Source organism: Seriola dumerili, unplaced genomic scaffold (assembly GCF_002260705.1).
Source record: "Seriola dumerili isolate Sdu_G_001 unplaced genomic scaffold, Sdu_1.0 BDQW01000449.1, whole genome shotgun sequence".
Lineage (NCBI taxonomy): Eukaryota > Metazoa > Chordata > Actinopteri > Carangiformes > Carangidae > Seriola > Seriola dumerili.
Genome location: NW_019174704.1, coordinates 3,043,320 through 3,060,582, shown reverse-complemented (window position 1 = coordinate 3,060,582; position 17,263 = coordinate 3,043,320). Strand labels below are relative to the sequence as shown.

Genomic DNA, 17,263 nt, shown 5'->3' with positions numbered 1-17,263 from the left:
GGGAAAAACATTTCTTTAAGGGCCTGGCTTCATGCATGGAGGCATTGTCATATTGAATCGGGAGAGGCTCTTGCCCAAACTCAAAGTTGGAAACACACCTATCGTCTTAAACAGACCGGACCAAAACCGTGGAAAATGCAGGTGACGATCTTATAGCAAAACCCAGATTCATCGACCTGACAGCAGCTGGATTCATCACTCCAAGCAACACCCTTCCACTGCTCCAGATTCTAACGGTGGTGTGCTTTACTCCAACAGGCACCTGTCAATGAGAATGGTGATGGTGAGTACAGCTGGTGTATTTGCACAGAAACATGACTAAAGTGACTTACTGGAACGACAGCACTCGGCCTTTTGGAGCACTGCTCAAGAGTATAGCCTAGCCTTGAGATTAAAAAAATCTAATATATCACCCAATATTAATTTATTTTAAATAGACACAATATGTACCAATGGGACTTTTTAGAGTTGAAAAATAATGTCGTCTGTGCTATCTAGTGGACAAACATTGTAAAGTTTGTCACTTTCTAAACAACCTCAGACGCACTGTTGGTGTTTCTGCACATTGATTTCTTTTTGCTTATCAGCTGATATATTCATTGATAATGATCTATATCTGTAATACGCTACTATCAACCAATTAATCAGATCTTCTCAGGAGAGCCCTTCTTTTTACACTGGAAAACATGTTTACAGTCTTGAAACAATAAGCCAGGGTCCAGACAGGGTCCATATCTTCTGTTAAAGGAAAAACAAATAAACAAAACAAGCTCTCTTAAAACATTTCTTTACTTAACGCACATCTTCACTTCATGTTTTTCCCTCAAGTATACATAACTTATATTGAAAGTAAATCTTAATCACAAAAACACCTAACACACAAAGACCGAGGATGAAAAACAAAAAGGCCATTTGTCTTGTATACACCATGTACTATACAGTATGTATGAGCCCTCTTCGTATAAATTACATCCAAAAAAATTTTTTTTTTCGTTAGCCAGAAAGTTGAAGACATTCAATACTAAAATAGTCAACCAATCATCTCTTATGAGGACAAATGGACTAAAAAATGTTTTTTGTTATTCTAATATTGACATCACTTTCTATTTTGACATCACTCTTGAAAATCTCTGCAGTAAATATTGTAATCTCTGCTATGGACAGTAATTACATCAGTCTCCCTATGGAGTTTATAAAGCCCCATTTTGGACCTCTCAAATGGAAAGTATTTAAAAATCTTTCACCCTTCAGTAAACCAAGAATATAACTTAAAAGTAGAAAAAAGCTTATATTTTCATGAGCCCACAGCTGTAATACATCCACTACGTTTGAAATGTGAGGACAGTATTAGTGTTTTCCATTATAATCCCTTTCCTCTCCATCCTGTAACTGAAACTGTCCTGACTCCTGAAAAATTAAAATAATTTCTTTTTATAAAAATGACATCAACCTCTACAAAATACTTAGTGTTGACAATGATTAACAGCAGCGGTTTCTGGTACTTTTTGAAGAAGCAGAGGATGTAATTTAGGCTCTGAACATCTGGATATTTCATCAATTAATGATGAGCATCTGATAAAGCTGTGCCTTGTCACAATGTTATTTAAGTGTCCTATAATAAAAATATTTTATTCCTTTCTTATGCATCCTATGAAAATAAAATGAACAGGAACAGGAAAACAACACATGGTTAAATAATTAGAAAAGATTGCTCGTAAATCCTTTGAGTTTTACCAAGCTTTAGGTTGTCTTCTTACAGTGAAAAATCACTGTGCTTAAGAATAAGCAAATAAGAAACTGTTGAACTCAGAGGAATTCTGTACCACCACAAGTATCATCTTGTCCAGATTACCACATTAAAAAAAATCTAATGAATTCACCATCTGGACTCTGATTTACACAGAACAAGCAAATATTTCCATGAAAAACAACAACAAACAACTTCGAGATATTTCAGCTTTAAATAAAAATAAAAAAGGAGGAAAAGAAAAACTGTTAAAGCAATTTCTCTAAAAATTCAACTAACAACAGATTTATCTGGGCAGAAAGCCTTAGACTGTTTTTTTTTTTTTTTAAATCTGTATAGGCAGCAAAGATATTATCAAAACTGGCTACAGTGACTGATCTGGCTCTGCTAAGGTTCGACTTCACTTCTTTTCCTATGTCTGCATCTTCAACATCACATTTAGAAATAATCAAACATGGAGAAAGTAGAGAAATGAGGTGAGGACATGTTTAGAATACATTCACTGGAGATGCAAACTAACTATATTCAGATGAATGGCGGAACAAGAGGTGTGAAGTGGAGAGCAGCTTAGCTTTGAATTGTCCTTGGTTATATGTGACTGGTACTAGATGTTAGTACTGGTTAGATGTTAGTACAGGTTAAACAATTAAATTGGCTTACTGTATGTGACTGATGCATTAAACCAGACTTTAAATAATGATTAATATGCTTTAGACTTTCTATTAGAATGGTTTTCAGTCAGTAAACAAATATGTAACGGAAGTAGCAGGCAGTTGAACTCTCACAGACATTCTTGATTGTGACTGTAGGTAAAGCTGCATCACCGCTGAACCTATGATCACACGTTGAAGGGTATAACTGCTGACCATCATTTCATCTCACGCACACGTGCACGCACGCACGCACGCACGCACACGCACACACACACACACACGGAAAAAAACAAAACTTTTTTTCCATTAGAGGAGAAAAAACATTCTTTAGCCGTTTCAGCTGGGAACCCAAAATGACAAACTAACGCGTTGGGGTTCAAACCTGTGGTTTAGATGATTCTGTTCCAGGGGAACACCTACTGACGAGAGACTCTGACAGGAGCTGAAGGTCCATGGAGGTTGATGGTTTGTTAATGTGTTAAAGGGGCTGGTTGTTGTGTGTCATTCCAAGTCCTGACTGAAACCTCTGCAGTCCCTCCCTGTCCAGCCTCAAGTATACTGGTACTCCTCTGAGTACTCTGTGTCCTCGGGAGTGTACTGGTTTTCTCCGGCTGTGTACTGGTCATCCCCAGGGGCGTACTGGTCATCTGCAGCTGTGTACTGGTTGTCTTCGCTGGTGCACTGGTTGTCACTCCCATATGATTGTTCTGCTGCTTGTTGGTTCTCTGTAGTGTTCATGCCTGATTTCTTCATTCTTAAGAGAAAAAATAAAGACACATTTTGTTGCTAGTAATAAGATGGGACACATTGACACAAAGCATTTCTTTTTAAGTTTAGAATATTCCCTCCTTTATTTAGTTTTTTCAAGTGAGATCAAACTGACAGAACTGTGGCGAGGGTTAAAGAAAGCAACACTAAAACATGAGTAAGAGATGGTATCGGATGACATCTGACATCATAAATATCACAAAGAACAAAGTGGCTGCGGCAGCCATCTACGGAACATTCAGTACACACATTCTTTGTTTTTGGTTGTGTTAGAAATTCAAGCAGCACTGTTTTAATTTAAACGCACAGATTCATGAACTTAAAAAATCACCAGCAGGGGGCTCCAATGGGGAGCATTCCTAAAATGCACTGATAGCTGACTTTGTGAAATGCAACTGTTTGTCACATTTGGTTATCTCTGATGTGCCAGCGGAGGCACAGCAAATAAACAGAACACGGTCAGGACAGGAGTTCGCCTTCGTCAGATGCACTCTGTTCAGGCAAGCAGCCCCCCCTCCTTCTACGCTGCTTGTGTTACTTTGCCATGTAGTTACATCACATCTCCTTGTTGCATGGGTTGCTATAAGCACACTTGTCATCCACTGCTCCTAGTGACCAACACTGCAGCTTCCACTTCACCTGAAGATTAGGTTAGTGCAGCGCACACCTGACTAGCTCCTGATTTTGAGGTCAAAACTAAATAAAATAGCCGCCATCCCAAACAGAAAAAGACTAATGTGAACACAGTGTTGGGCTGAATAATGAGGTGAAACAATACAGCAATTCAGTGTAATTATCAGGTTGACAAAATCTATTCTTCTCCTTAAAAAAAAAAAAAAAAAAGGAGATGCTTGTACTTACTGGTTCTTATGTTTGGCACCACTGATATGAGACTGGTACTGCTCCACAGAGTTTAGTTCAATGTTGCAGACAGTACATGGGTAGCCCTTAAGTGTAGATGCTGTAGACACATACAAAGGGAGAGAAGTTAGACTTTTTGAAGTCTGTAAGACTAAATTCTTAAAGTACAGTGATTAAAATGGCAGTTCTCCACATACAATACGAGAATTCCCGATTCTGTGGTCTGACCTGGTGCTGTGGAGGGACCGTACGTCTCCATCAGTTTGAGCTTGGTCATCTGTTTTCTATGCTTCTTGCCAACGTAGTGCTGCTGGGCCATGAGCGGGTTGTTGAAGGAGGCCTGGCAGATGGAGCAGAAACGGTCTGGGTTGTTGTTGTTGTTGTTGTTGTTGCCCATTACTGGCACACTGCTCAAATCATCTGCAGGTTTCTTCTTCGGCTGAACTGTTGGTGCCGTTTGGCAGGCTACCGCTGAAGAGGAGATACAATGAAAGCAAATGTTATTCAATGTAATTTGTACAGCGTTTCAGAAAAAAAAAATCAGGTTTGACCAAAACTAAGACACAAATTGAAAAAATGTAAATCATACACTCATTCCGGAAAATAAGATAAAAGCAATAGAGAAAATTCAATAAAGATAATGGAAGGTAAAAAGCTGCAGATTTTGAATACAGTCCAACAATACCTGGGGTCTGGGGACCGACCGTCTTCAGTCTCAGGTTCTTGGCATGAACTTTCCCCTGGTAGTGAGACTCGGCCACCACAGGAGAGGAGAAGGTCATGTTACATACATGACACACCTTAGACCGGTCAGTGTCTCCATTGTTACAGTCCTGCTGAAAAGGACACACGCAGGAACATAGATCATTTGTCCGTTAAAAAAGAAAGGGCTTTACAGTATGTGATTCCTAAAACTGAATAAAAATGGCTTTTCTCTGACATTTGAGATGTTAACCAGGGCATTAATTATGTGCTGGAACAATAGGCCTTTCTCAATAAAGACTATGCAACATTCAAACACTCCTAGAAGTTGACAGCAGAAACAAAACTCCACAGAACAACACATCTCAATATGCTCAATTTTCACTTAACAATTTTTACTTTTTCGAAGTACTGTTGTTTTTGATTCAAACGTGGCAAATGAAAAGCGACAGAGCATTTGGCGTCACACAGAGTACAGTTTTTAAGTTGATGAGATAAAAAGTAAGAGAGCATTCACATTTGAAGACACGCTCATTCTTTAATATGTCACTTCAAAAATCAACAAAATATGTAACTTGCCCATGTATGCCCAAACCTTTGCATTGAACTGTAACTTTTATTCATTTTGGGTGACTTATGCTGTTCAGGTTCAGATTACATTAACTGAGTGCTTTTTACTCACACTGTCAGATGATGATGATGATGTCTTTAACTTTTTGAACGCTGGCTCCTTCTCATTTTGGATGGAAATATATCGCCGCACTTTGTTGGCATGTTTCTTGCTCTGAAAGGAGAAGCACAAAATGTTAATCACAAAGTGAACAACCAATATCAACACAGTCCCATTAAACACATTTTCAAGAAGCAGCTTGTGCATTTTCATGGCTGGTGTGTTTCTTCTGAATGACTTTAAGTGAACAATCATTTTTGCATTTAGTCCTGAACAAAAAAACTCATCTTAATTATGGCTGCACAGTTTCATGTATATACACTTCTGGTAAAATGATGAATCTATTAAATTTAACCTGACCATCTATCAATAGTTTCTGTCATCTGTCTACTACTAATATACTACTATATCTACTATAAATGTCAAATGTGTTTTGGTTACAACTTCTTAATGTAAAGATTTGCTGCTTTTCTTTGTTTCATATCACTACAAATGATTAAATGAATGTATGAAATAAATGATAAAATAACTTTCTTGACTACTGTTCAGACACAAAGATTTAGGAATCATGTTGGCCTCTTCTAACTTGTGGTCAGCACTTAATCTTAGCTGCTGAAATTTCATCGGCAAAAAGGTATAAAGAAAGAAAATAAATACAATAAAGTAAAAGCCCTAGTACTCAAACATTTAGACTTTGTCCTCGCTAAGCTAAGTCGTTAACTGTTTACCTGTGAAAACAACATTTTGTCAACACTAGAGTTTCCAGGAAATGCCTGAACTATAGGAAAACAGATACATTTCTTCTTCGTCATCCTCTTTTCAGTCTGCAAACTACATAAAATGTGGATTGCAGCCAACATCTGGTGAGCAGTGGGGCCGCAAGTCTCCTTACTCTACTGAATCTCAGCTGGTTAAACTTCTGCTCTGTCCCCTTCTGCTCTCTGTGATCATCTATGATGTGATTTCATACAACCAAACTCAGATTCCTGACTTTTCTAATGTCACATAGGATTCAGTTTAATACCTGTCACAATCAAACCGACCAAAGTGGGAAAATATCAATGACAACCAGTAAGGATGATGAGGCCTAGAATTATTTGCAAAGTGCCAACTTCCTAATATGATTAATTAATCATCAAACATGACCTGGACCTGGATAAGCAGCAGGATATGGATGGATCAATGGATTTATCTAAGGTCCACATATGAGTTTTACATAAGGTGTGGAACAATTGCACTGGGGATTTTCCAGACAGTGTTCGCGAAAAATCACATACAAAAATATTTTTTAATAAATTTACTGCCAATGGCAGGAGAGGAAAAATATCCAAGACCACTGTAAATGAAATTTAAGGTTGAAATTCAAGATTTAATACCTTCAAGATTTGCAGATACCACACAGTTGCTCTCATTTACATAATTTTCTGTTATACTTAGTATAAAGAAGTTATTTGATGAAGATTCATAAATACTTCCTACAAAACCAGCTTAATGTAGATATACTCCTATATCAATAATAAAGCCATTTATATGCTGTTAAGTATATTCAATAATTACACCTTTTAGCTAATAATTATGCACCTTTCCCCTCATATCACTGAGCATAGTAGCACCGTCAAAAAAACTGTCCCTTGACATGAACACAGCCGCAGCAGACTGTGGGCTCACTGACCTGATAATGAGTCAACTTCTGAGACTCAGAAATTAGGACAGCACTGCAGACTTTACACTGGGAGTCAGAAAACAGGTCACTGTGCTCCTTTATCATCTTATTTACTGCAGGAAGGGTAAGAAAAACAGGAGATTTCAAATCAGGTTACATCTTCTGGGAATATGTAACTATAACACATTGTGAAAAAAAAAAAAAAAAAAACCTATCCATGGCGACAGTTCAAAAAAGAATTCGGCTCAATAACTACTCAACATGCTCTTTCATTTATCAAGGGCATGAGACCGTTGTGTCCAATTCCTGCCTGGTAAATGTGAGACGTTTACCTTGTGCACGTTAATGCCTATGCAGACATCTGTGAGCAACATACTCACAGAAACAGAAGCATGTTTTAGGCCCAACTATGAGTCTGAGTCATTATTCTTGGCTCATACAATCTGGAAAATTAATTTATCTTAATGCGTCAAATACATACACCAAAAATAACTGGTGATATATTATACAGATATGATTAGGCCAAGGAGAATATATTGGTTAGATAGGACATTGTTGGAGTAAGACAAGTCATAATGTCTTTTATAGAAAGTCCATAACATAACTGAGCCTCCACCATGTTTCACAGTTCTATTTTTGAAAGCTTCCTTTTTTCTTCTTCTTTGAACACAGAGCTGATGCAACTCTAAAACTATAATTTCATTGCATCTGGCCAAAGGACACTATCCCAAAGGCTTTGCAGCTTTTCAACATGCATTTTAGCAACTGTTGTCCCAGGCACATCAAGCTGTTTGGTGATTTTGTAACCTTTACCTAGACCATGCTTGGCAATTATAGTCATCCTTGTCTCCTCAGACAATTCTACCCTTTTCTTTCTCTTGTGCATGTTAAATAAATAATAAAAAGTTTGATGAGCACATTTCACCATTTAAATAAACTGAATAACTGATTAGAAGACTGACACCTATGATCCTAACTGAAGACAATCTGCTTGGAATAGGAGTGCAATCTACTTATTTACCAACACATGTTAGGGGCACCAATAATTTTGTCCAGGCCATTTTATAAGGTCTTTAAAAAAATAAACATGAATTTGGCTCTTTTCGCAGCTTCTTTATTTTGCTCTATGGCAACCAGGGCATATAGGTATGTATGACAAAAGAGCTTTTAATTTCTGTAGCTGTATTGTAGCCTCTACATCAGGGAGGGAAAACATCTTTATACTGCGATAATCCAGAATTCAAGATAATACTACTTTATCAAATCATCTCAAACCACAGACCCTTTATTAGCTGCTGAGACTGCATTTCTTACTGATGTGCTTTTTGTTTTGGCATCACTGTCACCATCGCATCAGTAGTACGCCATGGAAGATACATAAATAAACGATAGTAGCAACGGTGGTCCACGCAAACAGAGCTGACAGCACTACTGTGAGGAGCAACAATCAGTACACGTGTCAGATATTAGACACGTTTGCATTTACAAATTACATTCAGACAACTCATACAAAGTTTAGCTCCTGTGGTGTCCATTCAAAAGTTCAGGAGTAATAACTAACGCTAAGTACAAGAGCAAACCTGGATTATAGTGCAACCCGCATTTGACCTCAACCATGCACGTCTGTGGAACCAAACCTAAAAACGCCTCTCTCAGTCTCCACTGGTCCGCAGGCAGACGCACAGTCACTCTGAAGCTGTATCGGATGCAGACTTGCTCTCATCGACCTTGGGAGCCGAAACGGCTACAGCTAGCTCAGTTTAGCTCAGTTTAGCACAGTGAAGCAAACCCGCTCCGCTCAACCTGCACTGGCGGCTAACGTTAGCTTCCAGGCAACACTGGTATTTTAAGACAGATTCGTCTCGACTGTGACCGGGTGCACTGACATGGGGCTCTGTTGCAATAAAGGTCAAATTAGTAAAGAAACAGGTCATACCCTCCGCCGGCCCCGAAGGTAAGTAAGGAAAGTCTTCCGTCTGCATCACGACAGCCATAATATTTCTACTTACAACCAGCGGCGTCGTAATACGCATGCGTAGCAGATGGACACAGCTTCTTCTTCTTTCTCCTTCTTCTGTCCCGCACAATAGGTATGGTTTAGTGCACTGCTGCCTCTCACTGGTGTGGTAACGTCATTGATACTTTTGCCTCTGAGACCTACATTTGTGGTCCTGAGGAAGTGTACTACTTCCCTAGTTCTATTGAAACACCCCATCGCTCAGTAGTACTGTAAGGGAAACATTTTAATTTACAGTTTGCCTAATTCCATGAACAAAATCCTCCTTTACCAGCACAGAGTGAGAATACATCAAGACATGTTGTACTGACTCCAGGAGTCCTCAGTATTCACAATTGCCATCTCTGTGCTTCCCCGCCAGCACCAACCCACTTGCTTGTCTGCAATATTCAAGCCCTAGCCTTTTCAATTTGATCTCATCTTTCAAAGTCATGTTCACTCCGTTGCCAGGTTTAACTCATGGTTGGATGTTGTATGTCTTTGTCCCTATCTGCATCCCACTGTTGCTACCATTGATGATTCAGTCTCTCACTGATGATGCTGCGACACTCCATCCTGCCAAATCCTGCGGTACTCCATCCTGCCATCTACACTATCCCTGCCTAAACTTGCCCTAGCTAACCTATTCACCACCTCATTGTCCACAACCTCAACATGTGCTGGCACCCATAGAAAACCCACATTACATCCCTGCCTCTCCAGTGTCAAAACCATCATTTGGATCACCGTAACAATATCTGTTTACCCAAACCGACTTCTTCCACCCACCACAGTGCCCACAATAAAGCGACTAATTCTTCTACTATTTTATTGATAAGTTGACATCAGCCTCAGCCCACAGCCATCAAGGGATAGGAGGTCAACATACGGACCCCACCTTTATTATACCAAATCCCAGTTCGTCTGAGAATTTTCTTGCAGAGCTGCCCCTACCCCTCTCCAACTCCCAACACTTCACTAGCATATAGATTGATGGAAGAGCTTGTTAGATCATTTTTTATTGTACTTGTTGTTGACATTATTAACTGTATTTAATGAGTTTGATTTTGAAGATTATTGTACCCTGTTTATATAAAATGCTTCAGAGGCTTATAATGTGTCAAGTGTTAGAAATCAATATCGACTGTTTTGTCAGAAGTGTGATGATGAATTGGTAACTGTACTTACCATAAAGGCTATTTGGCCCATGGAAGCATTCTGGGTGTTAAGATACAACCCAGAGGAGGTGAATGCACATATAAACAATGATTGGTCAATTTCTTTCAAGTAGAAGAGGAGTGTCATGATGTGCCCCTATAAGAAGAATGCAGAATTGGATTGAGGCAATACAAGTGAATGGGAATATAGATTGTGAGAGCACAGATGAACTTATGAAGTTGGATGGAAAAGAGACAACATGGCAAATAAACATTTTTATAGCAATATATCCTTTAACTGAAGCATACAGCACAAGGCACAACTGAAGGCAATGCCAGTCAAGGTGGTGTGTCTCTTGACTGGTCTCCTAGCAGCAGTGCTGGTGTGGCACTTTCTGAGGCTGCTGTGCTGCAATCCAGCACCTCCCTGTGTGCTGATGCTGCATTGTCTGACATTGAACAAAAATATCTTAATGAGATGCAGAGTTCTGTTTAGAAAAATGCAGAGGACAAATATGAAGGCTTTCTTAGCCAGACTTTCTTAGACAATAAGTGAAATCATTGACTTAACTTACAGTAACAAAGTTAGCAGTGCACCTTTAAAAGGTGTTGTGTTGCAGCCAGGCACCTCTCTGCCTGCTGATTCTGCTATTTCAGAGAGAGAGAGAGAGGCAGAGCTGTCACAAGGCACATACACAGGGACAATGTGAGGACATGACTGGCCCAAAATCTGTTTACCTTGGATTTAAAGATGCAGCAGCTTCTCCGCTTTGTCCTACAGAGCCCAGTTTCACTCTGGCTACATTGCATCAACATAATTCCACAGGCATGTCAGTTATTTACTCCATCACATCCAATACTAAGTGAGAGGACACATTGTAAAGTGCCATATACTACAAATGCCTTGTCTCTCTGCTGCTTCTGAAGTTGCTTGCATATACTAAAGCCAGTCAGACATTTGCTGATCCTAGGAGATTTGTGTGACATTACTGAGTATTTGGCAGATAGGATGGTGAAAGATGGTTTTGGCGCTGACACCTTCGCAAGCAGCAGTTTGGCTCTGCAAAGGCCCTGCAGGCTGCAATGCTGGTAGCACATTATCAACCTTTTGACAACGCCATTGTCCACGCCTTGAAACATCACCTAATTCGCCCCACTGCTTTTAAGGGTGTCACCATGGGTGTCACCCACCAACATATTTCTTTTTGAAAACTGTCATTTTCAAACCTTTATTTTATATCGGCAATTTCCTAAGGTTGGCAAAAATTGTACTGTCTACCCACTGTCAATGGTATATATTTTATATAAACTACTTCTACCTCAACCAGTTTCCGTAGTGTAGTGGTTATCACGTTCGCCTAACACGCGAAAGGTCCCCGGTTCGAAACCGGGCGGAAACATTCTTTTCTTCCATAACAGACATTGAATCAAGCTACACAGTAAATACTGTACAATTGAGATATTTAACACAAGCATGCATAATGCGATGGTTAAATAATTATATTTTCACGTTAATAAATTTAATGTTATATCTATTTTATGAATATAAATGTAATGTAATCATTCCTCAGAGGAATTTGTAGTTATTCTTGATGAAGTATTTTAAGCACAGTGTTTAAAATAGAGATATTTTAAATATCAAATATATGTGTTCACAAAAATTGCTCTGCTTGTATTCAAACAGCATTAATCAACCGAAGAACAGTTTTTGCAAATGGAAACAATCTGTTGAAGTTGTTAAAACAACTGTTCAGTGGTCCACTTACCGTAATGCCATACCATTACAGCCAAGGGTAGATCTGGTCTGCATGATTAAACCGGACTTGTTGTAAACTACACCTGGCTGCAGCGATGGACATAGGTTGGGCGCTAAAACAAAACTTAGCTGGATTAATAGCAGTTGGAATGTATCGTGTAAAAGTTTTCCGGTACTTTGGCAGTCATGTCAACCTAAAGGTAAATATAGTTTTTGTAACTTTATGTAAAGCTCTGAGGGTTGCTAGTTAGTAAGGTGTTGCGGTAGTTAATTTTAACGTTAGCTAGTTTGTGTGCTTGGTTGTGAACAATGTTGTTGTGCTTAACTTGAGTGTTAGCTTAGCTACTCCACTGCAAGTCTATCATTGCTGCTCGTGATAATAATTAGCAGAGGCTAATTAAATAGCTTTAATCAACCGATATAACAATTAGGGGGGCTAATTATTATGACTGACTTGTGGATGCTGAAATTTTGACAAACTATATAAAGTGTAAATTAGCATTTTGGACAGCTTCAACACTAGCTATCAGCATTGCTGTTACTGTGGCTGTGTTATGGCAATAGTTGTAACGTTAGCTTACTGTGACTGTTATGAATAACGAGGCTGTGACACATTAGCGTTAGTTAGGATTTAATATGTTAAGTATATTGATTTAATCCTATTTTAGATGTTGTAAACAGTAGCGAGCCAATATTACAATTAGCTATAGCATCTACAGTTATGCATCCGCTGGCTTTGACCATTGCATTCAACGCAAAAAGTTGAAAGAGGGAAAAAGAAGGCCTCCCCGTCGGGGAATCGAACCCCGGTCTCCCGCGCGGCAGGCGGGGATACTCACACACACTATTAACTAAAAGAGGATTGGCCCTGCACATGCATGCAATACCGTCTTTAACCACTATGTGGCGTGATTTGAATATCTGTATTGCTGTTTGGATTTTTTTTGGCGAAGGGGGAATGAAAATATATAAAAATATGGGGGTACCAAGTTTTACATTTAAGCCTTCAACTCCCTGGTATAGGTAAGTGTATAGGGTCGAGTGCATTTTTTCATATGATGCTGTGTGGAAGTTATTGGGGGTAATTTAGACCTCACGATGGCGCTGTTGGCACCTGGGCTACAGGTTCGGTGCAGAACAGCATTTTCTTTGATATTGGAGGCTTTTGATATAGCAGATGGGCTACTCTGATCCTCTTTGGACCCCATGGAAGTGAGCCACTGAAAACATGTTACCTGGTTGATGTTTACTCACTTCGGTTTGACCAATAACTGTATATAAACTGGTGGTTTAATATAAACTGGGAATGTGCTCCTGGGTTCGTGTAAAAGCACACCAACTTCTCTAGATTCAACAGTTTTATATTTCTTGCAGGGATCTTGCAGCTGACCTCCTCCTCTCTTCTTTGAACAACTGAAATGGCTTTAAATGGTAGAGTCGCAGTAGTGACTGGGGCAGCGCTGGGAATAGGAAAAGCAATAACAGAGATACTTCTTCAAAATGGTGCCAAGGTAAAGTTTTGACTCAGTTATTCATCATAGCCCGACATGTTGAGAGTATGTGTGTGTGTATGTTTATTGTGCATTGCTGCAGCTTTAGGGTGTAATAAACAAGCAAAGAGCCAACAGTTTTGTAATGAATGTGTCTTTGTTTATATCTCAAGTTGCACTGAAGCAAAATCCAGCCAGCAAAGTCAATAAATGCAGACCGGACAGTCCAGTATTTTTGCCCATTTCTGGTAACAGTCGAAAACTGCAGTCATGAAAAGCATGGAAATCCTCTAGCTCTCTGACAGACCTTCACCTCTACAGGTAGTCGTCCTGGATGTGAATGAAACCGCAGGCAAGAGTTTAAAGGAAGACCTTGACAAACAGTATGGACAAGAGCGAACTCTGTTCCTGAACTGTGATGTTGAGTCACAGGAGCAGATCAAAGGTAACACAAGAACAAACACTTTGAAAACACAGGTGGAGTCTCATCTACTTACCCTGTTGCAAAACCACAGATTATGTTTAATGCCAAGATTTTTTTTCCAAAGGTTAGGGAAATGTGGTAATGGCAAATAAACTAGTTTAAGTGTAGCTAGGCCTGGGCCACTTGTTAAGGTTAGGGAAAGAGCATGATTTATCAGTTTCTCTCACTGAGATCAGGATTTCTCATACAAGAGAGACCTGAGCATAGCAGAGAGAACAAGGATAGGACACAACTAAATACAACCAGTCACACACAAACACATACAAACAGCATCAGAAAGACTCAGACATCTTTTAAAAAAAAAAAAAAAAGGCCGAAAAGGCTTTTATGTTTTAATGTCCTTAAATTCACGAATTACAATTCATTCATTTTTATGGTGCAAAGTACTGGAAGGCAGTCTTCCCAAGTTTAATATTTACTTGTGGGGTATTGCAAGTTAGCCATTCCTTGGATCTGGTCTGATGCACAGTAGTTATATATTTGAGAAGAGATGTGAGAAACTAAGACAGCTTTAAAAGGATACATTTCAAAATAACAATAGTAGTGTGTCCAGTCAACTTCAACATACAGTATATTACACAGTGATCAGTATGATATTTATGTCCAGTAATGAAATACAGGGCACACTGTGAGTAAACTGTATCAAGGTGGAATGAGTAGAATTACAGAAAGTTTTAAATCAGTGCATGTATTTGCCACAATAAAAAAACAAAAAGAAAAGTTCTGCGGCTGCCTAAATGGTCTACTGAGCTGAACAAGTTGGTTGCAAAATGAAAAGTTAACATCTAACTGACATTTTCTGCTCTAAAGCTGCCTTTCAGAAAACTGCAGAAACCTTCGGAGGAATAGACATCCTGTGCAACAATGCCGGCATCTTGAATGAGAGCGAGTGGGAGAAAACTGTCTCCGTAAACCTGGTAAGAATTTACAGATGTCCTCCAGGTTGCTATTTATTATCTCTAACAATCTTCATGGACTAACACCTCCTTACCTGGCAAAACTCCTCAGTCCTCAGATCACCCCATGTGCACTTATAACAAGGAATGCATGCTGTCTCATTACTATTACTTATCTATTGAGGACAGAAAAAACATGTTTTGCTATGTTTTCTGCTGTAACAATCAAAATAACTCTCTGATGTAGACTGGTGTAATGAAGGTAGCCTACTTGGCCCTGGAGCACATGAACAAGTTGACTTGAGGTTGGGGACGTGTCATCGTCAACACAGCATCCATTGCAGGTATGGCCCACAATGCATTGTGTTATGGTTTATTTCAAAAAACAGAAATGGCAAGGAGTACTTTCCTTCTATCTCCTCAAGCACTCAGCACAGAGACGGAAGGATTTTTATATGTGTATGGATTTGTGCATTCGTTTTCACTGCATCTATGATTGAACATTTTTTAATAAACTCAAGGAGCCCAAACATTATACACTAAATCATAATGACATTAACATTTAGAAATATAAAGGAAAGTGTAATAAAGAAAACTGTCAGCCAAAGTACATGACATCAATGTGTTTGGACAAAGCTCTCTGCAGTGGGTGAGATCTGTCATCTCTCTGTTCCACCTCAGATATGAAGTGTAAAGGCTTATACTGTATATTGTTATTACTCTCCAAAAAATTAAATAGTTCTTCAACAATACCCTGAGGTAGTAGTTATTAGGACAAGCATCCACAAGCTTTTCATTTGCAATAAGAAATGTGGTGAAAATGAAATCTCACAGTCAAAGCCACAGATGGGAGATTTAACAAATGCCATCGGGTCTTTACATTATAATATTAAAAGGGAAATTGCTGCATAAAGATGAGAGAAAATTTAGACAGGGGTTTTGTTCATCCCTACTACTTAGGAATTTGAAGTGTCTGAGAAACGTTTAACCCTGATGTGGACCGATATAACCCACATCTTACAGGTCTTGCCCCAGTATTGTGCTGTCCTGTCTATACAGCCGCCAAGCACGGAGTGATTGGCTTCACTCGAGCCATGGCGGTAAGGAAGGTTATCTTATGATAAAGAAATGAAAACATCATCTTTACTTTCTTTCCATTTTATTGCTTATGGTTTCCACTGTGCCTCCAAGCAGCTGGAGTCTAATTGTGTGTATTTGTGTATCTTTTACTAGGCTGTTTCTGCTGCCTCAGGCTATGGTATACGGTTCAACGCCATTTGCCCAGGTTTGGTCCAAACTGACCTCCTCTCCACCATTTTAGACAGATTGGGACAATTCTCCCACTTGGCTGATGAAATCAAAAAATATGCAGTCATGGGGGTGTTAAAGTAAGTCTTCTTTGTGAAAGTTATAGTCCTTAAGAATTTCATGAAAGTAGTGTTATATCCTGCATTTTTTACTTTCAGTAATTATCTATATATCTGTATAGTAGTTTTTATTCCGAGTGGCAGAGTCTGCCATTCCCTCACTTGATTCAGATTGCTTACCTAAGCACAAGGGACTCACAGGAAAACAATGCATGCATGTAATTCATACCTTGTCAGAGCTAAGTTACTGCTAATGCTAAGGGAACATGCTCCTGTTAAATTACTGTACCTCTTTGTTTCAGCATGTCTGAGGTAGCCGAGTGCCTGCTCGAGCTGGTGACAGATGAGACAAAGAATGGAGAGGCCCTCATTGTGAAACCTAATATAAAGAAATACATGACATTTCCCACCTTAATCGAGTAGCTCTTGGCAATGACAAACTACATCATCGTACAGAACCAAGTAACCTAACTGAATCCAGTAATTAAACTGAATGCCAAGTTTCTTACTGCTTTATTGTGCAGAAAAAGAAATAAACAATCATAAAGTTTTAATAGTTGCTCATTGCATCATACTCGATATTTGTACCACTCAGGGGGAGGCAGACCAGGTGACCAGAAGCTGTAATACAGATTAAATATTGTTCTGCATTATGTGGCTGAAACATTTGATTATGTCCATCTTGAAATAATCAGTTGACTTGTCAATCAAATACTTAAGATATCTGTCATCTGGTTTTATACCCCATTACATGTATCATCCATATTTAAAAAAATCAGACATAACTGTTAATAAACAAGTAATTTCTATTTACACAAACAACCCCAAATTGCAATGGTTTGTGGTTATTAGTGCATACTGTGCTCATATTATGTTTCTCATGTTGTTAACTGATATGAACACTAGAGAAGAAGAGGCAGACAGTGGTTGATCCTGAGTTAAAGTTAGAGCAGTTGAAATCTGATTGTTGTTTACCTCCCAAAGTTCAGATCTTGAGCTTGAAGAAATTCAGATACTTTTGTAAAATAACCCTTGTTCCAACATAGCCAAGTA

General features: G+C 39.0%; 1 protein-coding gene, 1 non-coding gene and 1 pseudogene across 3 annotated transcripts; 2 read left to right on the top strand and 1 right to left on the bottom strand.

Moving 5' to 3' along the window:
* Positions 1-2,652: 2,652 nt before the first annotated feature.
* Positions 2,653-9,074, bottom strand: znf346 (zinc finger protein 346). 2 transcript variants are annotated; one of them, XM_022762488.1, is made up of 7 exons: positions 9,001-9,074; positions 7,074-7,177; positions 5,414-5,515; positions 4,715-4,865; positions 4,258-4,500; positions 4,030-4,129; positions 2,653-3,154 (listed from the first exon to the last, which is right to left on the bottom strand). In XM_022762488.1, exons 1-7 carry the CDS (start codon positions 9,056-9,058, stop codon positions 2,950-2,952), a joined length of 963 nt encoding a protein of 320 aa, XP_022618209.1. In that variant the 5' UTR covers positions 9,059-9,074; the 3' UTR covers positions 2,653-2,949. The 2 variants fall into 2 exon arrangements, with proteins under 2 accessions (XP_022618209.1, XP_022618210.1); XM_022762489.1 differs by having other exon boundaries at positions 4,715-4,862.
* A 2,470-nt stretch (positions 9,075-11,544) lies between these two features.
* On the top strand, positions 11,545-11,617 carry trnav-aac. Its single transcript has one exon. It is a non-coding gene; the product is annotated as a tRNA-Val (tRNA).
* Positions 11,618-13,288: 1,671 nt separating this feature from the next.
* LOC111234398 lies at positions 13,289-17,034 on the top strand (annotated as a pseudogene).
* Positions 17,035-17,263: the final 229 nt, after the last annotated feature.

Bases quoted from the DNA above. Each gene is read 5' to 3' on its own strand.
- znf346 (XM_022762488.1), bottom strand. From the start codon at position 9,058: ATGGCTGTCGTGATGCAGACGGAAGACTTTCCTTACTTACCTTCGGGG. The intron at 4,501-4,714 runs GTATTGTTGGAC...TCTCCTCTTCAG, and splicing joins GGTCGGTCCCCAGACCCCAG to CGGTAGCCTGCCAAACGGCA. The intron at 4,130-4,257 runs GTCAGACCACAG...ATGTGTCTACAG, and splicing joins CGGTCCCTCCACAGCACCAG to CATCTACACTTAAGGGCTAC.